This window comes from Amblyomma mixtum, chromosome 2, assembly GCF_055824585.1.
Source record: "Amblyomma mixtum isolate Tamu chromosome 2, ASM5582458v1, whole genome shotgun sequence".
Lineage (NCBI taxonomy): Eukaryota > Metazoa > Arthropoda > Arachnida > Ixodida > Ixodidae > Amblyomma > Amblyomma mixtum.
The window spans coordinates 73322227-73346422 of NC_143013.1; the positions used below are offsets into that span (position 1 = coordinate 73322227).

Sequence of the window (24196 nt, forward strand, 5' to 3'; positions counted from 1 at the left end):
GAGGGTGCGACCAGCGTCGACCGAGGCAGGAGCTGAACTGGCCGCCCGAAGAGAGGAGGGAGCGGAGAAGCGTCCACGGGAGGGAGTGGCTTCCCAAAACAGGAGGAGGATGCGGGGGCGCACCATGGGGGGGCATCTGGCGACAGCGTGCGACGAGGGCAAGTGGTCGTTAGGAGGAGGATGCGAGTGGTCGTTAGGAGGAGGGTGCGAGTGGTCGTTAGGAGGAAGGTGCGGGGGCGCACACACACAAAAGCAATAAGGGGACACAACACTTCCTTCCCCCTTAGAAAGTTGCCTGGTATCGTGCAGGGGGTCGGCGCTCACGCGTGGAGGCGCGCTGGCTTTGTGCGCTCGGGGGAGAAACACTTGTAGGCTGGCTGTTGTTCGCTGTGTCTCCTAGGTCTGTCCTGGGCGAAGTCTCTTCTTCCGGGAAGAGGTGCCAGGCTACGTGGGAAGATGGTGCACGTGTTCTCTCCGCTGGCGGACAGCTCTCAGACGGCGTCGTAAATCTACGCAGCTGGTTGAGATGTCGGCGTGCTACTGTGCCATGTATGTTGACGAGCCAAGAGTGCAGGCCTATTCGTCTGACAATTGTAGCTTCCTCCCAGCGTGGCTTTTTCAGAAACTGTCGGGCGAGGACGCGCTGCCCCTCATTAAGCGTGCCGCAGCGCGGAATTGCTTTTTCTTCCCGGAACGTCTCTGCCTTTGGCTCGGGGAGGATGGCTGTGAGCTGGGTTCGCATTTCACGCTCGAACATCATTTTCGAGGGGGTCTCGCCTGTTGTGCTCTGAACCGTCGTGTGCTGCTTGAAGAGAAAGCGCGCAAGGCGGCGCTGCAGCGAGCCTGTCTGATCTCTTTCAAGGGCGCGTTTTAGCTCGGCTACGTAGCGCTCGGCTTGTCCGTTTGTCGCTGGGTGGTAGGGGGCCGATGTAACTGATGAGATCCCGTTGTCGCGATAAAACTTGAGGATCTCCGCAGACACAAACGGTGTTCCGTTGTCCGACACTACCTTGCGCGGCAGGCCGAACGTTGCAAATAGTGATCGGAGGTTGTCAATGACTGCTGCCGAAGTCGTCTGTCCCATTTGCCTTATCTCAAGCCACTTTGTGTAGGCATCTACGACCACAAGGAAAGTGCAGCCCTCAATTGGTCCTGCAAAATCAATGTGCAGTGTGTGCCATGGTGTGTCTGGCTTTTCCCATTCTGGGACAGGAGCTTTCGGCGGGGCGCTCCGGCTGCTCTGGCAAGGCTTGCATTCTCGCACCACTGTTTCGATGTCGTTGTCAATGCCAGGCCACCACATGTAGCTTCTGGCACACTTTTTCATTGCAACGATGCCCCGATGTCCGGCGTGGATGAGAGACATAGCTTGTGCGCGTAGTTCTCTCGGCATCACAACTCGGGACCCAAATATGATGCAGCCGCGATGGGTGCTCAACTCTGTAGCTCGCCTGCGGTAAGCGTCGAAGTTGTCCCCTTTGAGTTTATGCACGTTGCCTTGTTGAACAGCTGTGTAAACTAGCCGGAGAGCTGCGCACTTCTGCGTAGATGCTGCAACTGTGCCTGCTGTAAGCGGAGGTTCTGGCAGTGCTTCGAACATCAGAACGTCTCCTGGTGGAAATGGTTCGTCAACAGTTGCGTCTAGTGGCAGACGGCTTAGCGCATCGGCGTTTTGATGTTTACTCCCATTGCGGTAGACCAGAGCGTAGTCGTACGCTGAGAGTTTGATGCAATGCTGCGTCGGCTCGATGACACCTTGCTGCTCCAGTTTGTCCAACTCTTTTTCAACTGAATCTCGGAGAGCAAACGGCACCGGCCTGGCCTTCAGAAATTTGGGTTGCGCGTTGTCCAACAACTCCAGTGTGACCGGGGGCCCTTCGTTTCCTGGAATCTCTTCCGAGAATACTCTTTCGTATTTCTCTTGCAGTTGCTCAACCATGTTCTGGCTCGGCGTCTGGTGTATGCCGCATATCATCACGCCTAGTGGAGAAAACCAGTTTCTCCCTAGAAGGCTTGATCCTGTGCCCTTCACAACAAGCAGAGGTAGCGTATGGGTCTGGCCGTTGTAGTTAACCTGCACGTTGGCAGAGCCCAATAGTGGCAGATTCTGTCCTGACCACGTTCGCAGGTGCGCGTCGTCTTGTTGCAGGGCGGGTGCGTCAGATGGCCATGAAGTTCGGAATGTGTCCTCACTGATCAGAGTACAGGCTGCGCCGGAGTCCACCTCGAACTTAATCAGCTGGTGATGTACGCTTACTTCTGTAAAAATCTTCGGTCGCGTGCCGAGATTCATGGTGTTCAGGTCGTACAACACAGATGGTGTTGCTGATGTTGTTCCATGGAGATCAGATAGCGGCGTATTCTCTGAGGCGTTGACGCTGTGATTAGGCTGGGAAGGTGACTTTATCTTGGCAAGTCTCCGTTTCGTAATGCATGCTCTTTCGATATGCCCTCGCTTGTGGCAAAAATTACACGTGGCTGACTGGAATCGACATCCCTGGGGGTTGTGTTGGTCGTCCCACCGCCAGCAGCGTTGTGCCTTTTTGACCGATTTTACAACAACAGAAGGCTTGCGCACCTGGTTGCTTGTCTGGTGTACCGGCTCGGTGTTCCGGCGAATCCCTCTCTGCTGGTGACCGGCGCTCTCCGCTCGAACGGCGATGTCGTAAGCTTTGCTGAATGTGAGGTCCTTCTCAGCGAACAGGCGCTGCTGCAGTGACTCGTCACTCAGTCCGCACACAAATCTGTCGCGTAACATCACGTCCAAGGGAAGCATGGTGGTGTTAGCAGAAGAAGCTGCGTCTCCCTCCTGCCCGGTAGCTGTTGTCGACAGCGTTCCAAAATTGCAGTCGGCAGCGAGCTTCTTGAGCGCGGCTACGTAGGCGCTCACAGTTTCTCCTCCCAGTTGATCTCGTCGTTGGAAGCGAGCCCGGCTGTAGACCTCGGATGGCCTTGGGTCGTAGTGCTTTTGCAGCGCTTTTACGATGTCGTCGTAAGACACTGCCGCTGGTGTGCTTGGCTGAATAAGGGCGCAGACAGTATCGTAGGTCTGCTCCCCGCACAGCGTCAGCAGGTTGGCCCTCTTCAAGGCTGGGTCTGTGATGTTGTTAGCTTCAAAGTAGAACTGAAGGCGTCCAACCCACGATGACCACGATGAGCCGTTGAATTCTGGTATCTGATTGGGAAACCCTCGCGTAGCCATGGCTTGTCAATAGCGTTGCGTAGCGCGGGTCGAATCCACTTTCTCGTCGCCACTGTCGTGTCCGGTCGCTGTGTTGAATGCAGCGAAAGACGCACACGGTACTTTAAGACTTCGTTTATTTAAAGCCGATGAGGGTGCGACCAGCGTCGACCGAGGCAGGAGCCGAACTGGCCGCCCGAAGAGAGGAGGGAGCGGAGAAGCGTCCACGGGAGGGAGTGGCTTCCCAAAACAGGAGGAGGATGCGGGGGCGCACCATGGGGGGGCATCTGGCGACAGCGTGCGACGAGGGCAAGTGGTCGTTAGGAGGAGGATGCGAGTGGTCGTTAGGAGGAGGGTGCGGGGGCGCACACACACAAAAGCAATAAGGGGACACAACAGTTGTCAATTAGAATAACCCGAAATAAAAAAAGATGTCGCCTTAGAATTTCCCGGGTTTCAGTGTCGGCTGGCTTCTTCCACATCATTGTCCCACAATTCTCGATGCTTTCCAATGCGGTTATACCCAGGTTGTTTTGGTGAGGCGAATGAAACAATTCTTCAGTATCAGTAGCGAAGCCCCACCCTGCATCGGACATTGACTCTTTTAGCGAATGTTCCACACGTTCCGACGTGCTATTTAGGTGACACCGGAGCTGTCCACTGGGAATGGCATGGAGATGTGAGGTTCACTGACGATGGCACGATACGGACACTGCAGCTTGTGACTATTAGCTGAGAAGAGGACGATTACAGTTATCGTTTCTCTGTTCTTGACGCCTTCTTCACGCCTGTTCAGCTTGATATTTCGCTAACAGCGGCAGTGAACCGCTTCAGGCATTGTCCTACTTCGTGTCGGCTGGTCGGAAGGTTTTGTAAGTTGCAGAATGGACCTTTGGGCCTAATAAATTTATTTACTTAACGATTCTGCAGGTCAGCGCTACGACCCTGATAAGAGGGGCATGACAACACTAAGATTGAAACTAAACAGAAATAACAAGGACCGAGACCGCAAGTTAAACCCTACTCATCTCATCCAGAAAAAGGACACGAATCAAGAACACAAAAGTACAAATTCAAAAACATACACTTCAGAAAAATAGTTCACAAATAAAGAACACAACTCAACTCAAAGCGTCTGTGATCGACAGAAAAAAAAACATTCCACTTCTTTCAGGAAGTCGTTCGGTTCAAAGGAAAGCTGTGATAATTCGTTCCAGTGTGTCAGCGAAAAACATTTTTCTCATAGGAGGTTGGTTTGCAGAAATGTAGCTAGTGTCTGATGTGTATACTCGCCGCGGTGGCTCAGTGGTTAAAGCGCTCGTCTACTGAGCCGGGGTCCCCGGGTTCGAACCCAACTGCGACGGCTGCGTTTCGATGGAGGCGAAAAGCGAAAGGCACCCGTGGGCTGTGCCGTGGCTGTGCGATGTCAGTGCACGTTAAAGATCCCCAGGTGGTTGAAATTATTCCAGAGCCCTCCACTACGCAACCTCTTTCTTCATTTTGTTTCTAGTAGCAGTAGTAGAAGACTTTTATTCGGCCATAATTTACAGGCCCAGCATGTCGACCGCCTGGGCGACCAAAAGTCGCTGTTCTTCCTCCCCTTCAGAGCCAAGCCAGTCGAGCCAGGTGGTGATGGATAAAGAAGGTGGGGGTAGGAACCCGACTGCTGAGCAGCAGGGCAATAGGAGATGCAATTGGCCAGGTCCGCATAGATACAGGGGCAGTTGAGACAGGAAGGGTCCGATCGATAGCGATAGAGCAAGATTTTGTGTTGTGTTGTGTTGTGTTGGGTTCAATGGCGCATAAGCGGCTGAGGCTATTATGCGTCAAGCTCAGGGTATGGAAAATTGTTGTATATGAGATGTTATATAAAAAATCAACGTGGTGTAATGGCCTAAAATGTTATTTCCTGCTACCTAGTAAAAATAAAAGATAAACATTTAGAAGTGCCTTTTGGTAAAAGCATTAAAGGAGGTCAGGTAACCTCAGCAGCCATCCTTGGCTGGCCAAGGATCTCGAGGTTCCCAGCCGATGAAATAGGGATCTCAGCCGTCTTTTCAGGTATGAGAAAGTGGCTGAGGAGTTTCAAAAACAAGCGAGGCAATCGATTAAAATTTATAGTTTATCAAGACTACCAGCTTCTGTTAAAAAGCTAAAAACAAAAGTTATCTCAACAATTGTATTATCCCCCAAGAGTAGCATTGGATGAAGAGGAATGTGTTCATTATAAAATTGAGTGAAAAACTTTTTCTACCCACCTCCTATTCAGGGAACGCCATCGTTTCCTACGGCCTGCTCTCGGATCTGCTTCTTCCTCGCCTTCCCATCGGCTTCACCCATCAGTGGGGAGTGATTAGTTGTTACTTCATTCATCGTCGACTCGACACATTCTTAGATGCTTCTGACGGCCTCGCCGCCATTACTACATATCAGTGAATGCAACTGCACTACCTTGAAATTTCAACCTTTAATCAATGTCATCTGGAATCGTACCAGCCTCTCGTTAATCGTGACGTCATCGAAGCAGCCGGCTATAATTTTATTCATCACAAATCCTGCGCCAACTCTGTTCCTTTAAGGGTACTAATATTATATAATTGGCCCTCTTTCACAATGAATTGAGCTTAACATGTTTCCTAGCTTCGTTATACCTTACGGCATTGCATGTAAAGCCTGAGAGCTCATGAAGCAGGCAAGCTACTCTGACAAGGTAACTTTGTGCATTAGGTGACTGTGTTTTTCGTATGTCTAAGTAAGTGAACAAAATCGACTCTGTTATACCGCCAACACTTATGTAGCAGCGCTGGCTATATCAACATCAAAAATGCCATACCCCATCGCCACGGCTTTCAATATTGCACTCACTGCATTTCATTGCCAAAAATTATTTCCCAGGCAACCTCTTCCTAACTCTTCGTGTTTCTTCCATAACTTAGGCTAACTCTCGCTGTTGACCAAAAAATCTGCCTCTCCCGTAACCGAGAGTAGAGTAAGCATGAAATGTTTACGGGCATAACACATTGGTTGTAGATGGTACTAGTCAAAATCTTGAAATGGGTGTAGTGTTCACCACACCACGCCACACTCTTCTTGTTGAGTCGAAGCGATCGCCTGCAATAGGTAGGCAGCCGCGAACCGTGGCGGCCTTGTCGCTTTCGGGAGCGGCCGCATAATCATGTCGTTGTGGGCAGCGGCGAGCAGTCTTCTGCTGTGGCGTATCACTCGCAAAGCGATCGCTTTCCGTAAGACGCTTCCTACCTCTCCTTTCATCAGGCTCCATTGCTCGGCTTAAGCAGCTGTGACGGTGGCGGCATTGAAATGCAGGACGATGCAGAAGCGTACGCAGACACGACGAGACGCAGGCCTGACGAGAATGTATATGCAGTGCGTTCGTATACTACGCGAGCGTGTATACATCTGCCTGCCAAAGGGGCAAACGTCATGAGCTGAAATCCCAGCGGCCGGTCTTTTACATGCGTGGGTGTGGGACCGCAGCGCCATCCTCGTGGACGGCGCGGAAGCAGTTTTTTTGCCGAAAGCCCTTCTCGTCCTGGAGTTCCCCTCTTGCTCTAAGCGGCCCTCTCTCTTAGAGAGTCTCGTTAAATCTCGTACGGTGCCCGGATGCTCTCGTTTCAGTGCCCGGATGAGTGGAATTCAGTGCCCGGATGTTGGCTCTCGGTCTTGGCGTGACGTCACCACACTGCCGACAACGGGAGATAAAAGCATTTCATGCTTAAAACTTTAATGAGACGAGGCATTACTTACCCCACTGATAAAACCAGGACAGAATGGGGCTACTCCATTCAAGGAGGAGCTAATCATGTCCCTTTGATTATGTTGGCGAAATTGTTCCATTCATTAAATGCGTTGAAAAACTTCTGAAAACATCCTACTGTACTTTGCTAGAAGCGTCCTTTATTGTCACTACTTCACGATACCTACCGGGCACAGTATTCTCCACTATAAACAAAAACGCAACGCAATACTTTCTTCCTTACGTGAACCAACGAAGCTGGCCCGCATTAGTTGAAGAAGGAAAATGAGTCCTCTCGCATAGCACAGTGAGATTTCATATTCTACGTACGCAGCGCGGAAATGTAGGGTGCTGATCTTAGCGTAGTAGAGCCGTTCCTGGCTGAGAAGCCTTAACCAAATCAACAGTGACAACAACCACAATGGCTTTTCCTCAAGAGTGGATTTCTTTTCGGCAAACAAAAATAAGGCGTCATGTTTTGCACTGTAGAATAAAACCTTCTCCGCGTAAGATTTCTCAACTCTAAACTCGATATCTTGAACTCTAAATCAGAGATTGTGAAGTTCTGTTTCTTCTCTGTGCCCTCTGTGAACTAGGGTCAATCATTCGTACTTAATCGTTCTTGAGTACTTTTCACAGGAAACAGAAAAGCTAGTAACGGGAGGAAAAGGCCTGCTTATTGAAAGCCCACGATGGATTAATTTCAATGATATAAGTCGGTACATTCAAGTCAGTACAATGATTGCAAACTTTGGATCCCATGATACCTTTCCACTGCATGCAACTAGGAGGGTGTGTCGGCTGCACTGAACTTGCGTCTGCATCGCATAGTAGCAAGCCGCTTAATAACTGAAACAAGACTCAGCTACGTTGCAAGACATCTTCAGTTTGCTCATTTGAGCAGACACGCGAAGCATTTTTGTCAATATCAAAGATAGCATCAAACATTGTTTATTCACCTTGCGGAGCAAATGGGGCCATACAGCAGGGCGGGAAGCGTTAAAATAAATTACGCTTGTAACGAAGCACTGGCAGGCTTCCGTTATTTGCATGTATATAGCATCTCACACGACATGTCTCAGAGGAAATTAATATGACTGCTCCTACAGTGCAGTTCTTTCTCTCGTACCACAGCTGAGAAGTCTAAACAATAGTTTGCTTATACTGAATATTTGCCGCAAAGCGTTTGCCGAAGAATCGGCAGGGTGTGCAAGTGCTTGCGCAGCGATATGCATCTGCATACAAGTGTGACTGTTCCAGGGCCGAGTTCAATATGAAGCCATTATTCTTTGCCAATTTCAGATATATTTGTTCCTCTCGCATTGGTCGTGGTTATTTTGTTACATAGCAACGACTTTCAAGGGTCAGTGGGAAGCGACAGGACGATTGGCTCATTGTCCGCCGGACCGCACCATTGGCGGCCAATGATTAGCCGGTGAGTGTGGCGAGTGGCGGAAGCCATCGTCGTTGCGGTGACCCGCTGCCTTATGATTTCTGTGATTGGCCGCTAGCGGCTTTCGTCTGATACTGCCCTCATACTTACATCGCGACAATGAAATGGAAGATTGATAGTGGGTCTTCACAGATTACGGCCCCAGGCTCAAACAAAATCGTTGTAGCTCCCACAACACAGACGGCGGGTCGAATTTGCTAGCTCTTTATCGATCAAGAAGTTAATTATCTACACGTGTAAAAAACAATCATGTGCTTCTTTTTTTGGTACGCCTGCCAAACCAAACTCAAAAGAGTTATAAAGACATTAAGCTTCACTCCTTACTCTCAAAAATAAAATGATAAAACGCATGCAGATATAACGAATTCAACAGAGGAAAGCAGATGCCCTTACACATCAAGACCCATACACGAATACCTCCTATACTATGCTCCCTTGTGATCTATGCGCCGTTCTTCCCAGCTTACTATTATCTATATGAGGAAGTACACGTGCCCTGATTCCTCCGTTTATTCACCACTTTCTTATGCCTAAAAACTGAAGGCATCGTAGAGCGTCGCTATGATTTCTATACAGCGATCAATGTATTTGACTGCCAAAACTCTGAAACCTATGCAGATATATATCTGTAATCCAAGCACCTACGCACACGTTGGCAAGCCTTCGGTTTGGGACAAAAGAAGTAGCTCGGGAGCATCATTATTTATCACTTTTACACATGCAGGACGGAATTGGGTCAACAACGCTCTAGGCTCGATTGATCACATTGCTCAGAAAATGTTGATACAATGATTCTATTCATTAAGCTGTATGGAAAGCTTCCCAAAAAACCCTGTCAGTGGTCTAATGGGGCTTTTCGGTGGGATAGTTGGTCCCCGAAGTCAAGTGAACAAAACAACCAAAAAGACGAAGACATGACACGACCACACAGCCTGTGTTGTCGTTTTGTCTTTTGCGTTCTTGCCTTCACTTGACCAGTAAGTGGTATATATGAAACGGCATTTACATTCGCTCCTTCATGATGCCTACCTCACAAATCATTATTCACATTAAAGGAAAACGCAGTGCCGCATGTTCTCCTTTGTGTCAACAAACAACTTCCTCGCTCTATGTTTCCCGCACTGTTCTTTATATCCGGAAGCAAAGCTTCTTCGCGTTTGTTGAAGAAGAGAAATGAACGATGTCATACAGCATATTTTAACCTTGTTTCCTATATAAGCAGCGTGCGGCTGTGAGGTGCGCGTATAAGCGGTGTAGACCAGTTCATCGGTGAGAAAACGCTAGCAGCTACGACAGCAACCACAATGGCTTGTCATCTACGAGTAGGCATCCTCCCGGTAAGCGAGAAAGAAAACACCATTATTTGGCGCAATATGGTGAAAATTTAACAGCGGGATATTTCTTATATCAGAACTCGATATTGTGAACTGTAATGTAGATATTTTGAGGGCTGAAGCATTATCCTATGCTTACTCCTTTGCTAGAGTACGCATGCGAGGTGTGGGACCCGAAAAGCAAAATGTTAGTGCAGGAACTGGAGCATGTTCAGAGGCGCGCATTACGTTTCATATTCTACCGCTTTCGGAGGAAAGATTCAGTATCACCTTTGTACCGTGAAGCCAACTTACCGCTCCTTTCTGTTCGACGAAAACATAAACGACTGTCTCTCTTTTATAATATTATGAATGAAACTGTTGGGATTGATAAGCATTAATGTTATATAAAGGAGTGCACATCTCGCATAACCCGTAATAAACACACTCGATATGTCGAAGAATTCCGTGCTGCTAAATATTGCTCTAAATATTCCTTCTTTCGTGGTGAATACAAGGGGGGTACTGCGCACAAAAAGACAAGCACAAGAAGATAACACAACAAGCGCAGACTCGCGACTGTTTTTCCGAAGGCACCAAGCCTCTCTTCAGACAGAAACCTAAAAACCTTGTGCGACAGGTCGCAGCTACAATCGCGAATCTGCGCTTGTTGTGTTATCTTCTTGTCCTTGTCTTTTTGTGCGCAGTACCCCCTTGTATTCACCATGATTGACCGACTAGCCCAACGACGTACGCTCTTAAACTATATTCCTTCTTTCCGCTGACCGCACATGACTGGAATCTGCTACCTGATGACGTGGTGTCTGTGGAATCTCGTGATGAGTTTTCGTCTCTGCTTTATGACCTTTTGTGTAGTACTTAGTAAGCATATTTTGTTACGGGTTTGTTTGTTTGTTTGTTTGTTTGTTTGTTTGTACCAGTTGTCTTGGTATTTCTGTCACTATACAATGTAATGTTTCCACTCCTACCTTAGTCCTGGAAAGGACTGGTAGTATGTAATAAATAAATAAATAAACAAATAAATTCAAACTTCAGGCTGAACTTCTGTACTTAACCGTCCTCGGGTGCTCTAAATAAGGAATACAAAAAAAAAATAAACACAAAACCAACAAAATATTTGTGAGTGCAAGAACAGCGCATTGTTTCGTAGAGTAGACGTCAGCTTCTGAGGCACAGGAAAAAATTTAATACATATTGGTGCTAAGTACCGAATCTCGAAGACACTTCCAATGTAGGCAACCACATGTCTGCGGCACTGGCACAGGAAACAACTGAGCTCTTTTCTGTTAAACTTCGGTAGGAATCGAGAATGGACATCTTTCCATAGGAACGTTAAGGCACACTTGCTATTAAGTAATAAAACCTATTCTTTTTCACACTAATTTGCTTCTTTCTCGCAATTTATGAAACATACTTCTCAGGATGATTTCTGGGAGAGGGAAATGTAGTTTGCCGAAAATAATAATCTTTTGGTATTTTAACAAGCCATAAGGTTGGTTTTTGAAAACACACCACGCTGTTTCGTCAGAGGCGATCAACCTGACAACTTCATCGTCTGAGAGAATAGTGCTTCATATGCTGCCCGTCAAGTAGCGAAAATATTTCCTTCCGCATAATTATGGACATACTCCAGTTGTTTACATACAGATTGGAAAAATAATGAATAAGCGCAAAAAACATTATGCCAATACTTTTTTACAGAGGAGTTGCGAATACTCCTTTCCAGTGCTATCTTCATAAGCCGTGCAAGTTCAGTCTTCATTTTGTGCACGCATCATGTAACTACTTGCCGACTGGTGGACACGTGCTTTTTAATTTATGTATTTTAATGTTGCTAGCGGTTAATACAAGTCCTCCTGTGCCTAAATTACACGAGTAAAACTTTTAGCAGTCTTCGGATTGGCAAAACAAAGATTACAATATAAACTCCGCTGAGGTCTCGCTTTACCCCACCGCAACACCTTCTTTGTTTCAAGCTGTCAGAAAACGACTCTAACACTAAATCAACAAGCTCGGTTTAATTAACTCTTCGATTATTCAAGAAAATGTGTTGCATAAAACAAACAAGAAAAAAGCTGGAGGTGACACTTCTGCCTGAGCGTATGACGCGATAACGTTGGTGGATTAATGCCCATATATGCGAAATTGGTAATTCTCGGCTTTGCATTCATCGACGGCTGGGTGTCCTCATGCCAATCTTGGCGCAGTGGTGCGTGCGGCGGTTAAGCGATGTGCCACAACCCTGCAATGGTAGCTACAGCCATCGGTAGAGCTTTTCTGATCCAGGTGGCTCTTGCTGAGCAAACTCTGGCGACCAATAATTAATATAATTACCACAGTGACCAGTCTGCTAACAACCACCTGCCGGGGCAGTGGTGCATCGCTACATCCATGCACCAGGAATGGTATGAAGTCTGTCAGAGATCCATCAATGTAAAAGAGGGAGCGATCAATTTCACGTAGATGGGCATTAACCAACTAAAGCTATCTCCTCATACCCTTAAGACCGAGCTTAAGTGTTTCCTTCACTTATTTCAAATCGTGAATGCCATCTATAGATTACAGCGGTCCCCGCTTTTGTGGCAATCTGTGAAATCCATAAACATGACCGTTAGGTTCCGTTTAACGATCCGCATAATATTGTAATCTGGGTACTGCGCCGCATGGGCGAGAACGCTGCCCTGAAATTCGGTGAGGCCATCAAGTTCAAAGTAGCACACCAAGAACTGCAGCTCTATACCTGATGACGTCATACATGTCGAACTTTCTAGGAGAAAACTTTTGAGAATTGGAAAACTATGATATTGTTATAGGAAATTGAGGATAATGGTCCATCCTTCTGATATGTACCAAAGTGTTTCTCTTAAAGTGTTTCCATCGATTGGGTCGAACATTTAGGACTGCCATAGAAAACCAATGAGAAACGCTTTTGACGACAGCAAAAATGTTAATAGAAAAAAAATCAAGACTGTCAACGCGATATTTGCGGATATATTGATTGTTGTAGTGAGATCTTATATGTAAAAACTGCCCTCATACATGGTTGCCCGCTCAAAAATGCTTTTCCCCTGAATTCTTGGCCGTGAATACAGTAACGCCCGTCCGTCAATTTCATTTCTCCTGCTGTCTGTAATTCCGTGTGCTGCACACTTCATAATGAACAGCCAACTTGCCCAATCAGCTACCCTCTTCATTTCCACTCGACATCGGTTTTTGCTACATGGAGCACAAGTATTGCCGCCAAGAGACTGTTGAGAATTAGTGACGAGCGCGTACTCAGCGACTTATCTCTGGAGTTATCTCTGAATGTACACCGAACATCTGGAGTCCTGTGTACATCCACAGAAACGCTTAGAGTATCTGCTGAAGCTAACGTGCCGATGAACCCAATACGAAGTCGTATCGTTTTGCAGCAGTTAAAGTTACGTTTGCCCAACTTTTAGAGAAACAACTTGTGCGTTTTTACCGCGCTATTTTAAAATTTCCTTCACAGGAGGCCGACCAGGGAGAGCAGCCTGAAGCTCCGCACACTTGTGCTGGGAAATAGAGGTGTCCATGTAGCAGGAAGCCTTAAAAATGCCTCAATTTTTTATATTTCCCATATTTAACGAGCGCTTACAGAACGGGATTTTTTTTTATTTGCAAATACTGCTATCCCAAGAATTGGGACATTGCAGGAGTGGTACAGAGGATGGAACATACAGATAAAACAGTAGGAAAGTGCATAATTACAAGTGTGAAACAGAGATTTTACATAAACGATAGTGTGGTATTGATAAGAAAATACATAATTAGGCAATTCTTGCGTAGAGCAGACATCTGACGTAATGTGACATCCAGATCATTCCATAGTTCGACTGTCGAAGGAAAAAATGAATGTTTGAAGCAGTCTAAAAATGGCATAAACGGCACAATGTTAAGCGGGTTGGTACGGCGAGTGACACGTGCTGAAGAACTGGCGAAAGAAAAGAAAAGCGGGGCGTCAACATAAATGCATTTGTTGATGATGTTCACCGTAATCAGTGTTAATAAGAACGAGGATTCTTATTCGGGCTATTGGGGTGTTTCGATGAGCTTAAAGTTGCAAGAATGCTCCTCTTTATTTATGCAGGACTCTTTTATCAATAGTTTAATTCCCCACCTATATATCGCAAATAAATATTTTGTTCATAATAAATAAGCAGGTCATCATCATCATCATCATTTATTGACCCTTAAAGGCCCCTGGGTGGTGGGGCATTACATAAGGGGGAGGCATTACATAACAAAAATACACCAGGTCCCAATCAGTGCTATATACATGTACTGGCAGGATATAAAGAAAAAAAATGTACATGAACCCATCATAGAGAGTGGCCAAACATTTATGAAACGGTAGTTAAACACAAAAAGAATAATCAACATCAGGTTTTTAAGTGCGACAGCAGCAATATGCGGAACTTACACGGATCTCGTTCGATGACAATGCACTCGGGTAATGAATTCCATTCTTCGATGGCAACGGGTAGAAAAGGTCCGTTGGAAGGGCGCGAAGCTGTAAAGCCGTTTGTTCAACTTTTTTCACCGTCATTCCCCATCACTTTGCTGAAATATCAAGGTTATTACCACTGTGATTACCTACACCTTTATCCTTTTTTTTCTTTTCAGATACCTGTTGCTTGCGACATCAAAGTCGTAAACAAAACGATCCAAGTGTCTGGTATCACTGACATCTTGCTATCGTCCGTAAGAAATAACCTGAACTGTTCGTAAGTAAAGTGGCCGTGGTTGACAGCCAGTGACAGTTTTTAAACGCAAAAAACTGAGGAACACTTACCAAGACAAAATAAAAAAATCAATTATTATAAAGATAAAAAGTTAAAAAGACAAGCTAAAAAATAAACTCAGCACCCTTGCAGAAAGTCTTCAAGCCGGGCTTGTTGGTTCATATTTCTTCTCAGGATCTTGAAGCTCGAAAGGATGACATAGAAAGAGGATGCGCAGTACAGCGCTGCACTTTCAACAATACTTTATTACAAAGAAGCTCCCAGAATATAGGCTACAGGTGACGGATTGTTTTGTTGCCACGTGCTGCAACCTTCCACTTCTATCAAGAAAGGTGCTCTCATACTTTTATAGGATGAGTGAAACTGAAGTGATGCAGCCGGACCCACTTTTTGTAATGTGATAAGGTTCAATCAGCTATCGGCCGATCGCGTCTTTACATTTTTTCAAGATGGTTGTGTTATGCAGTTATGCCTGACAACATCCATTGCTGCATTTACTACTACTGTTTAAGAGAAGGTTAGTACCGGTGCCTGTCCTTAACCAAGTCCTGTGCTCCCTTAGCCTATCATTACTCTAATTGTAAGCCCGGAAGACGTGACGCAATACCTTTACCATCGGACGTGAAAATTACGTCACCTTGAACTTCATAGATACCTATCCACCACCTCTAAAAATACTGACGGCAAAGGGCGAGCTTAAGAGCGCGCTCTACAGGGTACAAATCTGCATGGTTGGCCTGCAAGCGAGAAAGAACACCACACGTAAAGAAGCCGTCGTCTCGAACTTGTAGCCTTCATCGTATAGAGATCAGTGATTACATCTAATCTTTTAGAGATTAGAGATTATATAGAGTAGAGATTTTATCGGGGCTTCGACCAAAAATTTCTCTCACCCTTAGTAGTCTCTGAGGCTCTGCCAGCCGGTAAAGTTTGGCTATACGCGGCTAATTTATGTGTTCGTTGGCCGTACGTGGAGGGTATTGGATCCCTTTTATAGGCATATAGAAGCCTATGCGCACAGGAACAACATGTAATAATGCGTCTATGCATAGTGAAAACAAGTGTTAATGATTAAGTGAATATACTGGTGCGTTTATTACACTATTTTGTTTTATGGAGTTGTAGTTATGCAGCAGCACTTCTCACATCCTCTGTGACATTCTCGGCCTTGCGGCCCACTCCAAAACACAGTACACTTAAAAATTGATCGCATAATTACGAGAAATATTGTAATTAACGGCATAACATTTTGCAGAAATGGAAACCTTCGCTGACACGATCGCTATGAGCAGATAAATGTGAGAAAACGCTAACATACACAGGACCATGTAGGCATATTTTTTCCTCCAGTACAGGGAATGAGAAACGAAAAAAACGAACGAAGAGCATCTCTAACATAGCTTTCTCCACTCGCCCTGTTGTCGCCCTCGTGTGCGGTTGTCCCCAGGCGACCTACTCGATCGGCGACATTAGAGAGTTATATCATAGCACAATGCGCGATACGCTACGTCGAACCGCTTCCGCGGGGTTCAAAGAGGTTATATAAAAATTGGGTTGCACCATGGAGGAAGGAAAAAAAGAGGAGAGGCCCTTTCCACACGACGCCCTGGGAGAAAAGTGTGGAGGAAATCACGTGGCTTTTCAACGATCGGGAGGCCATTTTGTCCGGGCAGCTTAGCAACGGCGTCGTAGTTGCTGCTTGCAAACCGAGCGGTAGCAGACGGCCGCGGCGTAGCAATTGCGGTGAGGCGTAGGCGTACTTTTCTCAACTGCTCGAATTTGTTTTTGATCGTGCTCACGGGCTGACGTTGACGCCGTTCACTCATATCTAAGGTGGAATTGGCTGCAAAACTCTCGTTGTTGCGTGCATTGACTTCAACGTGCTCGGCGACGATCGCACGGGCATTTCGTCTACTGCGTCATTGCTCGGAGCTGTCGGGAGACCACCGCTGCACACTGAGGAGCACTCGCGCTGTTCGTTCACCAGTGATTCGATACGCCGTGCGCTAGAGAGGTCGTCGGCGTATTGTGCGGACGTTTCGCGTCCTGTGCGTGCAGTGTGCGTGTGCCATTCGCGCTCCCGTTTCCATCGGCAGTGAAACCTCGTTGCTATTGTTCTTGCAACGCTCCAGTGATCGTCACTGGTGTTAGTTTAACTGTCATTTTCATTTTTAGGGATTGCGATTTTGTGAGCCGCGGGGGCCATGACATGGGCGGAGGGCGATATTTTAAAGGAAGCAGCTGCGCTCGCTTTGCTCTTAGTATACTGCAGCAACTTCGTTACACGCCCGTTTCAAGTGTGTAACGTTTGAAGCCTCTGGCGAGCTCTAGCTTCTGGGACGTGCCGGGCTCAAGTGTATTCGTTCATATCGTGGCCAAGTCTGTGTTTCTGGTCGCGCGCTATGTTTAGACCGGTTTCCTGTTACAGGTTTGCAATTGCTTTTCTATCTGATGTCATGGTCAAGAAGTGCGGAAAAGGCGATGCTCTAACTGAATTAGGAGGCCTTTTCGCACGTGATTATTATGCTCATGTCCTGCGATAGTGTTATTTTGGGTAAAAAGTACTTAGTGAAATGAGGATCCACATGTGCGCTGAATTTCATTGATGCCTGTGGTTATGTTGAAGAAAAATAATTGGATGCATTCTTACCTACAGTAGATCGACTTTCATTTTATATATTGTCAGTCGCAAGTAAAGTGTGCTACTATGCAGTGACATTACACGCTAGTATTTAAACTAGTAGCAAAAAGTGGTGCGTACAGCTGCAGCTCTGCACATTCAACATGAAACACAGCATTGAAATGATGCACAACACCGTGAAACTTATACTGCAGCCACTGGATACTCCTAAACTTCTAGAAGTCTGAAAAGCTACGGTAATATATATTATTCACAATACTAGATCTGTGGATATGTGAACCATGCTATGTTGCCATGCTACAAAGGGTGGAGTTATGGAGGGGGGCAGTCACAATTTAAACATGTATTTCATGGACTTTTTTCATTGAGAAAAAGATGTTCACGATGGTTATCCTGTGTAAAATTTCAGATAAATCCTCCCCTGCCGTCTACTATATGCACTTTGGCCCTCTCCGTTTCTCTCACCTGTGTGAGTGGCGCTTGGAGTTGTGAATCAAAAGTCATTGCAGGCACGGCCACCATTACAACACGTTATGATATTACATTTTGCGTTCAGGGTCAAGAACTCAAACTTTTTAGTATACTTGCCCATCCTCACTGCTGTATACGAGAAAGCATTCCTTGCATCACCAGCCGCACGAAAACATGCTATGAAGATAAGTATAGTATTTAAGACCAACAACAAAGTACTGCAGAATTTTTCTTACCCTTAGTTCTGCAGCACAAGGCACTGTTGGCACAGCCAGCTTCCCAAACATATGCAATGGAAGCAGATTGCAACATTCAGCAACAAGAGCTGCATTAAAAGGCAGGTTGAACACTAAGGTGGGGTGTGACCATGCATGGCAGCATTGTTCACGACTCAGCCGAAAGCAGACAAGTGCACACTCATTCAGCATAAAACTGAGAGGTTTGTGCTATCCACCAGAGAGCGCAATTAAAGTGTGGCCAGTATATGGAACACTTTTAAGCGAGCATAGCATGCAAACAACCCAATATCAATAACCTTGCTCAGAGATCTCATGCATGAACCTCTAAACTCATTCTAGCAAAGAAGGATTTTTTTTACAACCTCATGAGCACATTTGACAGCTGTCCACTCAAAAATCATTATGCTCTCAAATAGAAACTGTTGCAGAGTACCATTCAAATATAAGCCTCGTGCCAGCAAGCTGGACATGAAAGGCCTCCATGGTAGCAATATACTAAAACATTTCAGGAGGCTTAAGTTTAAAGGCAGCACTTTACACTGCATTAAGCTAGGACAGTTTGTTCGGAAGCTTCATGAAACACGCTGTGAGATCCAAGACAGACAGCATTAAAAAAAAGAAAAAAAAAGGGCTTTCAGGCATTCGGTATGTGAAATCTCTTAATTTTAGAACGTTTCCCAAAGCTCTTTTAAAATTTGATAAAATATTTTTCCAGAAATGACTCAAAAAACCTGAGCTACCGGTGACTATTGCATGAAATACTCAGTAAAGAATGCAAGGGCTCGTTCAGTCGAATGTGAAATTTACCGTTGATTTTATATGCGACTATTTTTGTGTATACCTTTATGCACTCGCTGTAGTTTCTACCGGCATCTTGGTTATACCTGCGATTAATTCGATCCCGACTTAATGTATTCATTGATCACACGCGCCCTTAGGTTAGTCTAAACTCAAGGTAGACACGTGAGCCAAAGCAGATGAGTAAATTTTTGTTATTTTCGCAATACAGCCACTACCAGTGGCGTACGCAGAAATATTTTTCGGGGAGTTTTATACGCCGCCGGTAAAAAGAAAAATACCCTGCGCTTAAACAATACCATAGAGATTTTTCTTCTTTAATGAAGGCGAAGGGTTAGTTTTCTTCACTGTAATATCTACATAAAGATACGAATGCACACAGGATCCGAAGAACTCCATTCATAAAAAGCATTGATTTTCTCACAAAAACAACTCATACGGAAAAACGTGGCTATTTACAATATTTTCGCATCATATACAACAACACAAAAGCTTCTGCTCTACAACAAGTCATCAACTGCAAACAAATGGCATTTGTCAAAACTTCTACCCCATACATGCAAACCTGCGGAGGCCTGTGCCCATGCGGTAGCACGCTCCTTCGTTGGCTTTGAAACGCGCGCGCAATCGGCGCGGCGGCGTGACGTCAGCCCGGACAAGATGGCGCCCAGCTTGTTTCCGGCTTCACAAAATGTCATGTGACGGCCTCTCCTCTTTTTTTCCTTCCTCCATGGGTTGCACTACGTACTCGCCGATTGGTCCCGACGAGCTAACGAGCACGTGGTGTTATCTGGCGATCTCAGGGAGTACTGCGCGCACCGGTACGTACGCGCTGACTGGTCCCGACGCGGCAGCTAGCAACCACGTGGTGCCATCTGGCGTTCTCAGGCCGTACTGCGCGCGCGCAGTAGCGCCTCGCGGAAGCGGATCGTGCTATGCTATAACGCTCTATTATCCTTTCTTAAAGCTCGCACAAAACGCTCACAAGAATTAATTAGGCACGCTTGTCTTTGTTCTACCGATGAGCAGTAGCGGCCGCTTCGCTGACGGGTCAGCAACCACTTAGCTCAATGCGAATCTAATTTCACCGTGTCCCACACACAAAAAAAGCGTTATACTGCTGACTCGGGCACACCATTTGCGATCACCGCAGAAGAAGAAATCAAACCGCCAGTGTCAATAAAAATGTAACGTACCTGACCGGCGGAGAAACATGCGTTAGCGACGCTCTTCGTGCATTCACTTTTGCTTTTAGGCACTCGAAAAGAGCAAATAATGTCTACAGCTCAGACCAGAAACATGTTTCTTCGAATTTATAACTTCGCATTGATATCGCTAATTTCACTTAGTTTCGGAAATCCATTATTACACCACTGAACTGAGATATAGGGATAGTCGAAATATTTTTTCTTAGCAACTGAACTGATAACGTTTGCTGTAGTTTCAAGCAGTCTCCAAGGTCTACACTATAACAACAAGGTACTAAATACCTGACCTCAATTTTTTTCTTCTCTTTAAACTTTGGAGCGAATAAATATCCTGTGTAAGCACATTCTGTTGTCTGCAAGTTTTCGAACCTGCACATATTGCTCAGGTTTCAGCGGCCGTTTCGGTATTGGTGTCGACCTCTCTATGCAGCATTACACGTTACTCAGATCAGATCGAAAAAAAATTATTGTATTTGTTCAGTGCTAGCGAATATGTTAATATCTGCTGTGTCTTCTTATCGCCCTTCATGTATGCATGCCGTCGATCAGCTTATTCCCGTCGATATAAAGAGCCATCACTATTTGAGGTCTTTCCTTTCTAAGACGACACAGGGTCTTATTATCAGTGAGGGTGGTTTGAGTGGTCCTGTTTTGAGACAGCCGCGTAAACCTGTTTCTCGCCTCCTACTGCAGCTACAGCTACCACCTGCCATCGGCGCTTACTTTCGGAACACCCGGGCCGAACGGCACGTGGAAAGTTGGATTGATGGCTGACATCGCGAATAATGTGAGCGAACTTTTTTTTCTGCGTTCTTGGCTTGAGGCGTTGTAATAGTGCCTTGAACAGTCAGGCTGGCTCTACAAAGTGTGCTCAGAGACACCGGAAGGCTTCATTCACACTTGTTCGAACATCGTCTTAGTGGCGAAGAAATCTCGCGTCAACGTCATCCTCGCAACATCGCGAGTTTATTTTTTATTACATTAGCCTCAATGCCCGTGGGCATTGCAGACAGGATGGCGGTTATATATCAAACCAAAAAAAAAAGAATTTTAAACCACACTGGTTCGACATCATGGAATAAAACCTTTATGGGAGGGATTTACGAGCATACGAGATGACAGTTATCCAGGTTGAGCTGCATATTCGTGTTTCAGGGACGGACGGACGGACGGACGGACGGACGGACAAACGGGCGGGCGGGCGGGCGGACGGACGGACGGACGGACGGACGGACGGACGGACGGACGGACGGACGGACGGACGGACGGACGGACGGACGGACGGACGGACTGACTGACTGACTGACTGACTGACTGACTGACTGACTGACTGACTGACTGACTGACTGACTGACTGACTGACTGACTGACTGACTGACTGACTGACTGACTGACTGATTGATTGATTGATTGATTGAGTGATTGATTGAAAGTGCTTTATTTTGAGAGGGAGACACAAAAACGCTGTGGGGGGAAACTGGGAATTTCCACGTATGTCTCTTTTCTGAAATACTCTTCCATAATTAGTCCCTGTGGGGGGACGTCCCTCTTCTTTCCTCGTTTCCCCCAGGGACGGATTAGACAAGCACATTTTCAAAAGAGGTGTGGCGTTCGCACATTTTGAAAAGAGGCTTTCGCAGTTGTTAGTCGGTTAGACTAAGATTAGATTTTGCTGAGTGGGATACTAGCTGCACGCTAATAACCAGAGATAATGAAGTGAGCAGATCTGTTCTCAATGAGTTCAGTGTTGATCAAAGTAAGTTCATGTGGGTCGCAAATTGCTGAGGCGTATTCCAGTTTTCGACGTACAAGAAACTGATACAATGTTAGTTTAAGATGTAACGGAGTATCAGAAAAATTGCGCTGTAGGCAGCCAAGCGTGCAATTTCGCATTGTTTATGGTGTAATTAACGTCGGTATTTCAAGAGCAGTTTATATAAAGCACCAGATGCTTGTTGCATTTACATGCTGTGAGGTCTGTCATTGATTTTGTGCTCGGATATTTCGGCAGAAATCAAACGGTGTAAGATACTCACGTGCTTGCATTGGCCGATTTCAATAGTCATTAGCCTTGTGCTGCACCAGTTAGAAAACACCATGTGGTATGTGTCATAAAGTTCAATCTCTCTCATACCAAGAATATCTGGAGAATTGCATTTTTCAAAGGGAAGATGTTTATGACCGCAGCTTTTTATATATCGTACGATTCCGCTATCATCATCACCAGCCTGACTACACTCACTGAAGGGCAAAGGCCCCTTCCAAGTCTCTCCGATTAACCCTGTTCTTTGCAGGCTGCGGCCACCGTATCCCCGCAAACTTCTCAATCTCCTCCGCCCACCTAACTTTCTGCCGCCTCCTGCTACGCTTGCCTTCTCTTCGTATCCACTCCGTTACCCTTAAGGACCAGCGGTTATCTTGCCCTCGCATTACATGCCCTGCCCAAGCCCATTTCTTCCTCTTGATTTCGAATAGGATGTCATTAACCCGCGTTTGTTCCCTCACCCACTCTGCCCGCTTCCGATCACTTAACATTACCGCCCATTATCCGGCCATCTCCCTTCGGCAGTCTTGCATTTCTTTTTTTTTTCTTGGGGGGGGGGGGGGGGGGGGGGGTTGGTCCTAACGTTCTAACTATTGTCAAAGACGTTTCCTAGTGATTTTTTGTGGCCGATTCAACTACTCACTGCGAGCGATTAAAAACCTCTAAAGAAAGATTTTGGTACTCATCGGAATAATGAACCATTACCTTCAATATTCCCATAGGCACGACACAATATTCCACGTTTGCCTCGAAATTAGAATTAATTTTTAAGAATCCTTGACCTACTCTTGCCTACAACCGCTCCCGGTACTCGTTGTTTGCAATATGGAATCCAGAACAAAGCTTATCATCCTTTATTCTCAACTGCAATAGAGGTACATTTTTATTTGACTCAATTTGAACTTTATGCAAATGACAGAATTGCCAAACAGGCTGGAAGCCCTCATATATGAAACCCTGCGTCATCGTTCAGGTCACTATTTGTGCACTGGTTTAAAAGAACAAGGAATGCACGTTTTTACAAAGACTCTATAACATCGGCTGCACGGGATATTTCCATTCTAAGCGCTTCGCTTGCAGCAATATCAACCAGGACATAGAAGGAAATGTTTGTGTTAACCGAATATACTTTTGCAGACACAAGCCCACTAAAAAATGAAGAATCTTGCAGCTTTTCGCGCACCTTTCTTCTCGCGCCATATGGGAGCAGTAATTACTGGACAAGCATACCCACCCCGCCGTTCCCCTTTGCTGCCGGCTAACAAATTCGCCCTCTTTTACTTGTCGTCCTATATTCACTAAAGCCCAGCCAAGCAACCGATGTGACTTGCACGTTGCTGTTAACTTATCTGCGTACAGCGTGTCCCGTGCAGATTCAAGAGCATGCTACAAACTAAACAGTTTGAGAGACTTGCTTGCCTGCTTGGGGTTGGTGACTTGTAATAAACTCTGACGCATCTCCAACCAAAACTTTTATTTTAATGAGGAGCCAAACCGGCTTCGAGACGTTTGGTTTTAAGTTAAAGTTTTGGTTGGAGGTGTGTCAGAGTATATTCCAACAGCATGCTGTACAAAACACCCGTCACTGCCTTCCGTTCTAGATTGTGGATATGACGCTGCCAGGCGTTGCGAGAACTGTTGACCGGGACGCCCTCGCCGACACCACGTCACCAGTCCTCAACGTACCGGTTGGTATCCTCGCAGGCAGAAACCGGACTAGGGACACCAATATCGCCGGCTACTTGCTGACGTTCGATGTAAACGTAAGCTGTGCTTCGCGCTTTCTTTCGATTCTGGAAAAGTTAGAACGCCTCTTAAGATCACTCCTCTACTACTCCTACAGAACACTCTTTCAAGCATCCGCTATGCAAGGAGATTAAGTTTCTTCTACCATTCATTGGGCAGCAGTTGAAACGTCTTGGGCATCAAGAATTGCCCCAGCAGTTTAATGGAGCGATGTATAAGCATTTTTTAGTTACACAATTGATTGTGAACTTGAACGCAGAAACCTAGATTCCTGGGTGCTAGGAATATGCGGCATTCTTACGAACGCAAAACGAGTGCACAAAGGCAGAAAGTGAGCACACGTGTTGCGGTATCCGTCGGTATACTGGCAGTAAGACACGACTGTACTAGTCGACGTAGCACATTGCAGAACACAGCATATTACACTAAAAAAATACCCTCATTGACGTTATGTCAAAAAATTTTCACGCTTAAAGGGCAGTGACAAAGCTTGATCTTAAAGAGCTTCAAAGATAAATCTTCAAAGATAAACAACTTGCTGCAAGTTGTTCATGAAACGTA

At 46.0% G+C, this 24196-nt stretch overlaps 1 protein-coding gene across 2 annotated transcripts in view; it reads left to right on the forward strand.

Moving 5' to 3' along the window:
• The window catches only part of LOC149359734 (glutamate receptor ionotropic, delta-2-like), a 39932-nt gene that overhangs the window by 4568 nt on the left and 11168 nt on the right, over positions 1–24196 (forward strand). The window contains exons 1-2 of one of the 2 annotated variants that reach the window (XM_089571860.1): positions 20545–20632; positions 23491–23652. In XM_089571860.1, the coding sequence (XP_089427986.1) occupies positions 20612–20632; positions 23491–23652 (183 nt within the window). In that variant the 5' untranslated portion in view covers positions 20545–20611. Of the gene's footprint in view, positions 1–20544; positions 20633–23490; positions 23653–24196 lie in introns of those variants that run through there. The other variant, XM_089571861.1, reaches the window with a different exon arrangement.